The following is an 8198-nucleotide window of genomic DNA, read 5'->3' as shown; positions in this document are numbered from 1 at the left end:
TGACTGAAGTTAGACAAGTACTTTTGGTGACCAACATTTTATAATTACATGATAAATTGTCATGAAGTCAATCAAATGTTAGCTAAACCTAGCCAAGTAATGTTGGTGGCACAACCTTTAGAAATTGCATAATTGTACGGTAAAAAGAAAGAATTTATTGCATCCACCCATGCAGAAATGGAAATTGTTGTTTTCCGACTGGTTTGATCAGTCTGAACCAAACATTTGTTGGACAGATATTTCCAAAGACACGCTGGAGCAAAACATGAAACCAAAGCAAAAAAACAACAAAGAAATAGGAGTGGGGGTCTGAAATATGTTCATCATTAAAACTATTGTTTTGTGAGGTGTGTTTATTGTGTAGTTTGCTGTTTGAGACTGATGATGTCCAAGCTGTTCCAAGCCTCCAGGTTGTTCAGCTGGTGATCTTCATAGTTCAGGAGCCCTTCACACAGCGTTCACATGTGCAGGTTGTGGACACAATGCTCATATCTGTAAACTGTACTTTGATTGATTCCAGGACCGCAGCTGTGTTTGTAGAGGAGCCTCAGCTCAGTGGTAGAAGATTTCAGACCGGTGTGGCCTCTGCTAACACAAGCTGAGCACTCACCCTCACAGCGGACAGGCTGGACAAGTTGCAGCAGTTGTTCCAGGTTTTGTGGAACCGCCGGTACCTACATGCAGCGTGCATTGTACATATGAGAACCCATAAATATAATCACACTAATCTCTGCACTTTGTGTGTCCATCTTCTCCTTCAGGAAGAATTCTTTTATTTCCAATCTTTGGGTCTTTGAGGGTTCCCCCTGCTCCACTGTCCCTTTGCAGTTTTTGCTTTTTGATGAATGCAGAATAAAGTGAGCATAGAAGTTGTCGTGTGAGCCAGAACTCCAGTCACACACTGTACAGCATATATTCTGATATTTCCTATGTACAGAGTCTCAGAAGAAATTCCAACAATGTGCTAGAGGTATGAGCAGAGCTGCCCGCTGCCAGTCCAGATGAGGGTGGGGCTTTCCATGGGGCGTGGCGGGGCGGGGCTCTTCCTGGAGGTGAAGCCAGATCGAACCTGGTGCCTGTTGGAGCAGCTCCAGAAAACATGTGGTGGTTGCTCTTTGGATTGTGGTCTGCAAGGTATGAGGGACCAGCAGAGGGCTGCAGAGAGCCTTGGACAGGGAGGAGTTGGTTCAATTCAGCTGATCCTCGTACTGTTTCCGGAAACAGTCACCTGCGGGGAAGAACTCCCAGCAGCGCTCCTGGTACATCTTCCAAACATACGACTCCTGGAAACACACAGGTGGACACAGGCAGGGGTTCATTTTACGTGATAAAGTTGATTCCCACTGACGCTTCAGTCGCCAAGTTTCTACTCCACAGGGAAAGTTTGGCTTCTATTTGGAGAAATCCATTTCAAATCACTTCCAGTAAAAGTTCTCTACGTCTAGATTGTAACTTTCCAGGGTTGATTAGTTTGTTTTGTAATTTGCATCGTCAGTAGTGATTACGATGAGCTTGTGTGAGCGATGCCGACTTGTGACTTGTACACAGAGCGTGCACGAGGAGTTGGAGTATTTAACTTCTCTTTTGAGATTTGAACAATAGTTTGAGTACACTCTTCCTAGGGTTGGTACTGAAATTTGGTTCCAAGTAGGAACCAAATCCAAAACAGCGGGAACCGGGTACCCATAAAACTAGGGGAAAAAATGTATCGGTACTCATTAGGGCTGCTCAATTAATCCAATTCTAATCGCGATTACGATTACGATTATCCATAAAATCTGAAAATTCAACATGAGCGCAGTGCAGTGTAACACCAAAATACTACTGACTGGAAACTCCGCCTCTCTACAAAGTAAAGTTCCCCACTGTGGTGATCAGTTAAGGTCATAATTCACCCAGTTACTGTGGGGCAGTGGGGAACTTTATTTTGTAGAGAGGCGGGGTTTTCCAGTGGAAGTAGTTTTGTTGTTCCACCGTGTGTGAAGCTCCGTTGGAGATGAGAGAAAAAAGAGAGAAAGGAAAAGTGTTTCTATGCTTGTTTGAATGGAAAGTAAAGTTTGGAGTTCCTTGCTGAACTTGCCTCTGACTCAATACCGAGTACCCATAATCTTTATTTCAGTTCATTTCTCAGGGATCTCTACTGACTGTAAGCAGCTGTTATATACTGAATGCACTTTAATTCTTGATGTTTCTTTGCTGTGACTACAATGCACTTTAGTATTTTAGCACTAATGCTGCTCAGACAGGATTTTATTTTTGTTTACCAGTTTCTTCAAATGTAAAGGAATAAAGGTGCTTTTGTTAAATAAACAATTGACCTATTGTTTCACTATTTTGGAGTCGAAGTAAGGAATCGTTAGGAAGCGGAATCAATAAGCAGAACTGGAATCTGAATCGGATTCATCAAAATCCTAATGATGCCCATCCCTAACTCTTCCAAAAGTTTCCTCTTCATTGGCAGCCTATGAAGCCTAAAACAGAAATTCAATTTCATCTCCTAAAGTACAATACTGTTACCGACACCTCCACTGCGTTTGACGGGTTCACGTTAGTCCTTCCTGGCCGCTCAGTTCAGTCAACTCAAATCCTTTACATGCACCCACAGACGTGCCCCGGGACTCTGTCCTCTGGCCCCGCTCCTCGGGGGGACGTCCTGCAGTCCTACAGTCCTACAGTGCGTACAACAGGCCTTCCCGATGTAAAGTGATCAAAATATAACAATTATCTCAAAGGACATGGCCATGGTATTCCAATGAATACCTGACAGTTTGCCATGAAACAGGAAGTGATGTGTAACTCTGCTCTACATGATGTGATGTGTCTGAAAGGTCACTTCATACTTCACCACTGTGCTGCCCTGAACATATCCATATGCTAATATCCATTCACAGTCATAGCGCCACCTATTGGTAAGAGGAAGTTTAAGGATTTATATTTTCACATGCCACGACCTCAGGCTTTGTGAAATCGTCCTTTAGATTGGTCAGTATATGAAGCACATTAGGACACAATAATGTCATGACACCCATACTCTAAACCAAACAGGAAGTCCATTTCATTTGGCATTAACTGTGAAAATCTCATATTGATCTCTTCCTGCAAGGTCAATCCTAGAGACCTAAAATTTGGCTGATGGTTCGCCTTGAAACAGGAAGTGATGTGTAACTCTGCTGTACAAACTGCAATCTGCCTAAAACTTTACATGCTTAATAAAAGACGTCCTCTACATAAATGACTTACAGTGAAAATTGTGACTTTTCATGGATTGGCATGTCAGACAGACACGCAGACTGCAGTGTGCTGTATGCAGCAGGGCGCTCCGACAACTCGTCCACAAACCTGCACACCCGGACAACTGGGCCACGTGATTCTGGACAACTCATCTATGACCATTTTTTTCAGCATTATTGATTTGAAGGATTGGATTTCAAACTATATTTAACACATTTAGAAGGATTATTAAGTGTATTTGACACAAAAACACAAGATATATCAACTTTTGATGGCTCATTAAAGGTTTTTGTCATGTTTTCCTCCTTTGAACTGCTGTAACATCTATCCCCACAAATTAGAAGAAGCAGAAACAGAAAGTAAAAGTTGGAAAATATCTTGTGGGCAGATGTGAGAAAGAAGTTGAGAGGAAGAAGTGGTGAGGAAGCCCCACAGCACCCCCTCAACTGTTGAAATAATTCATGTAAAATCAATGGTTTTGCATTCTGATGTTCACCAAACCTGACTAAATTTGCTTCAGCATTATTGGGAAATTGGAGTATTTGGCATCCTGGTAGTTTTGCTAGCAGCCCAGTTTGGATGAAGTGAACATGGAGGTTACTTTACACTTCTAAACTACAGCACAGTTCCCCATGCACTGTTCAGTGTTTGGTCTGAGGCAGACTCAAAGGAAATACAGAGATTAGCAGACTAATCTGAGGAGACTTCCCATTGCTTCGATCTTACTGAGTGTTCACCAACCAGAGTGGTAGAATAGATGCTTACCTGGCCTGTGTGCTCTGTTTCATCCTTGTTGATGAGATACATTACAAAGAATCTGAAACACAAAGACAATCAAATACATTCATATCAGAGAAACACACACCAACAGAACTGGAAGATGAAAGAAACCTTCAGATTTCACTACTTTCTCCATGTGATAAATACGTAACTGATGACCAGACAGGGAGTTTGAATGGGAGAAACAGGCCAGCCTTTGTTGAAGTGCCAAAAACAGACAACGTGGAATCATTGACTTGAAGAAAATATAGAAAGAACAACAAAACTCTTTCATGAGACTTTCATGCAAGTCGTTTTTAAAAAAGGTTAAAGTGTCTGTTTTATTCATTGTAGTTGAGTCACACATTACATTAGTAAATTTTTCCTGAGTGAGATTGATGGGTTAGTAAAATATGTTGAAACTTAACTTCAGTCAGATTTTAGAAACGCCTGTTTTGAATTGGCCTAATACCATCAAACAAACTGATGAGAAGCAGTTTATGTTCTGGGAAATAGATAATAGCAGATAAAACCTATTTATTGTGCTTGACTATATATGAAGTGGGTTATTTCCACCAAATACTTGGTAAATATACCAGAACTGCCTTCATCTATATGTCTTGTACTGTGAGCAGCAGAAATATCTCAATTAAGAATGATTCACAAAAATGAATCCAAGCGTTTGTTCCTTCCAGTCAGGACTGTTGTAAATATGAGGATGTACTAATAATTTATTAAAAGTTACTCACAGGAAGAATACACATCAGAAGCCTTGGTTATCTTTATCAGTTTCCATTAAACAGAGGACAAAATCCTATTGCTCAATAAAAAGCTTCTGCTGGCAGTTCCTGCAGGGCTTTCAGCTTTTGTCTGGATAAACCTTGTGAAATAGCACAACTCCACCAGTCTCTGAATTCACTAGATAAAACACTTTCTTTTCTTTCTGTCTTTTTTTGAAAACCCAAATTCTGGATATGACATAGACACTTCGCTTGCTATGGTAATGTCTTCAGTCGACTCGTGAATGTGGTTTAAAAATGTTTTCTTCATGGTCACTCAGAGCTGTTTGTATACATGAAGGCCTCTTGAGACTCCCTTTTTGAAGTCAGAAGAAAAAGACGGAATTTGATTGTGATTTTGTGACGTCAGCCAGCTGCCAAAAAAAAGGCTTTTTCTGCAGGACTGCTCATACTCTCATAACAAGCTGCCCGTCTCGCAGGCCACGCCCCCTCCCAGCAGCCAACTGCACAGTTTATTTCTCACCTCCTGTGCTGTCACAAATATATTACGCTGAACTGTTTCAGTAATAAAAGAGAGAGTTTTCATACGAGTGCGATGTTTGTCCAGTTTTAACTGCAGGAGCTGACAGCTTTGAGTGATGCGTTCAGGTGCATCACAGCATTTTAACAAGTTGCGGCGCTCAGGCAGTAGCGATGTTAGAAGCTAAATATGATTAAAATATGACTGATAGTGATTAGCGAGCTGGAACACCATGAGCAGCACACGTCACTGCTGAAGTTTCGTCTTGTTCTTATGGAGTATGAATTGGCCTTAAGGCTTCTCACCTGTGTGAGTTCTCTTGTGGACCAACAAATTACTCTGTTGACTGAAACATTTCCCACATGTTACACAACAATAAGGCTTCTCACCTGTGTGAGTTCTCTTGTGGCGTAACAAATCACTCTGAAAACTGAAACATTTCCCACATGTTTCACAACCATACGGCTTCTCACCTGTGTGAATTCTTTTGTGGCGTAACAAACTACCTTGTTCAGTGAAACACTTCCCACATGTTACACAAGAATAAGGCTTCTCACCTGTGTGAATTCTTTTGTGGCATAACAAATCTTCCGGTACACAGAAACATTTCCCACATGTTTCACAAGAATAAGGCTTCTCAACTGTGTGAGCTCTCTTGTGGATCAACAAATTACTCCGTCGACTGAAGCTTTTCCCACAAGTTTCACAAGGCTTGTCACCTGTGTGAGTTTGCGTGTGGCGTAAAAAATTACACCGTACACTGAAACGTTTTCCACATGTATCACAAGAATAAGGCTTCTCACCTGTGTGAGTTCGCTTGTGGAACAACAAATAACTGTGTTCACTGAAGCTTTTCCCACAAGTTTCACAAGAATACGGCTTCTCACCTGTGTGGATTCTCTTGTGACGCAACAAATGACTGTTCCGACGGAAACATTTCCCACATGCGTCACAAGAATACGGCTTCTCACCTGTGTGAGTTATCTCGTGGGCCAGCAAATCACTCGGTTGATGGAAATGTTTCCCACATGTTTCACAAGAATAAAGCTTCTCACCTGTGTGAGTTCTCTTGTGGGCCAGCAAATCACTCTGTTGATGGAAATGTTTCCCACATGTTTCACAAGAATAAAGCTTCTCACCTGTGTGAGTTCTCTTGTGGGCCAGCAAACGGTGGTTTCAGTAATAAAAGAGAGAGTTTTCATACGAGTGCGATGTTTGTCCAGTTTTAACTGCAGGAGCTGACAGCTTTGAGTGATGCGTTCAGGTGCATCACGACATTTTAACAATCTGTGGCACTCATTCAGTAGCCTCCTAGCTCCTGCCCTGGTGTGTCTGCAGCGAGTGGATCTGTCTGCTGAGTTTGAATGGAGAAACCCTAACCCCCACCTAACCAGGGTTTGAACCCCCCCCCCCCCCCTAACCAAGGATTGAATCCCTCACTTAACCAGCAGAAGTAGAGGAAGTCTCCCCCTCTCAGCCTGGTTCTTCTCCCTCCAGCAGAAGAACAGGAAGTCTCCCCCTCTCAGCCTGGTTCTTCTCCCTCCAGCAGAAGAACAGGAAGTCTCCCCCTCCTAGCCTGGTTCTTCTCCCTCCAGCAGAAGAACAGGAAGTCTCCCCCTCCTAGCCTGGTTCTTCTCCCTCCAGCAGAAGAACAGGAAGTCTCCCCCTCTCAGCCTGGTTCTTCTCCCTCCAGCAGAAGAACAGGAAGTCTCCCCCTCTCAGCCTGGTTCTTCTCCCTCCAGCAGAAGAACAGGAAGTCTCCCCCTCCTAGCCTGGTTCTTCTCCCTCCAGCAGAAGAACAGGAAGTCTCCCCCTCCTAGCCTGGTTCTTCTCCCTCCAGCAGAAGAACAGGAAGTCTCCCCCTCCTAGCCTGGTTCTTCTCCCTCCAGCAGAAGAACAGGAAGTCTCCCCCTCCTAGCCTGGTTCTTCTCCCTCCAGCAGAAGAACAGGAAGTCTCCCCCTCCTAGCCTGGTTCTTCTCCCTCCAGCAGAAGAACAGGAAGTCTCCCCCTCCTAGCCTGGTTCTTCTCCCTCCAGCAGAAGAACAGGAAGTCTCCCCCTCTCAGCCTGGTTCTTCTCCCTCCAGCAGAAGAACAGGAAGTCTCCCCCTCTCAGCCTGGTTCTTCTCCCTCCAGCAGAAGAACAGGAAGTCTCCCCCTCCTAGCCTGGTTCTTCTCCCTCCAGCAGAAGAACAGGAAGTCTCCCCCTCTCAGCCTGGTTCTTCTCCCTCCAGCAGAAGAACAGGAAGTCTCCCCCTCTCAGCCTGGTTCTTCTCCCTCCAGCAGAAGAACAGGAAGTCTCCCCCTCTCAGCCTGGTTCTTCTCCCTCCAGCAGAAGAACAGGAAGTCTCCCCCTCCTAGCCTGGTTCTTCTCCCTCCAGCAGAAGAACAGGAAGTCTCCCCCTCCTAGCCTGGTTCTTCTCCCTCCAGCAGAAGAACAGGAAGTCTCCCCCTCCTAGCCTGGTTCTTCTCCCTCCAGCAGAAGAACAGGAAGTCTCCCCCTCCTAGCCTGGTTCTTCTCCCTCCAGCAGAAGAACAGGAAGTCTCCCCCTCCTAGCCTGGTTCTTCTCCCTCCAGCAGAAGAACAGGAAGTCTCCCCCTCTCAGCCTGGTTCTTCTCCCTCCAGCAGAAGTAGAGGAAGTCTCCCCCTCTCAGCCTGGTTCTTCTCCCTCCAGCAGAAGAACAGGAAGTCTCCCCCTCTCAGCCTGGTTCTTCTCCCTCCAGCAGAAGAACAGGAAGTCTCCCCCTCCTAGCCTGGTTCTTCTCCCTCCAGCAGAAGAACAGGAAGTCTCCCCCTCCTAGCCTGGTTCTTCTCCCTCCAGCAGAAGAACAGGAAGTCTCCCCCTCCTAGCCTGGTTCTTCTCCCTCCAGCAGAAGAACAGGAAGTCTCCCCCTCTCAGCCTGGTTCTTCTCCCTCCAGCAGAAGAACAGGAAGTATCCCCCTCTCAGC

At 44.7% G+C, this 8198-nt stretch overlaps 1 protein-coding gene across 1 annotated transcript in view; it reads right to left on the bottom strand.

The window, feature by feature from the left end:
* Positions 1 to 1187: 1187 nt before the first annotated feature.
* ryr2a (ryanodine receptor 2a (cardiac)) overlaps positions 1188 to 8198 on the bottom strand; it is a gene marked incomplete at both ends in the record, with an annotated part of 435130 nt that continues 428119 nt past the window's right edge. Inside the window, 2 exons of the mRNA XM_080517507.1 lie at positions 1188 to 1283; positions 3997 to 4048. Of these exons, the coding sequence (XP_080373633.1) occupies positions 1188 to 1283; positions 3997 to 4048 (148 nt within the window). The remainder of the gene's footprint in view (positions 1284 to 3996; positions 4049 to 8198) is intronic.

The sequence above is a fragment of the Blennius ocellaris genome (assembly GCF_963422515.1).
Source record: "Blennius ocellaris genome assembly, chromosome: 21".
Lineage (NCBI taxonomy): Eukaryota > Metazoa > Chordata > Actinopteri > Blenniiformes > Blenniidae > Blennius > Blennius ocellaris.
Note: the sequence above shows the minus strand (reverse complement) of the source record. Positions and strands in the feature narration are given on the sequence as shown.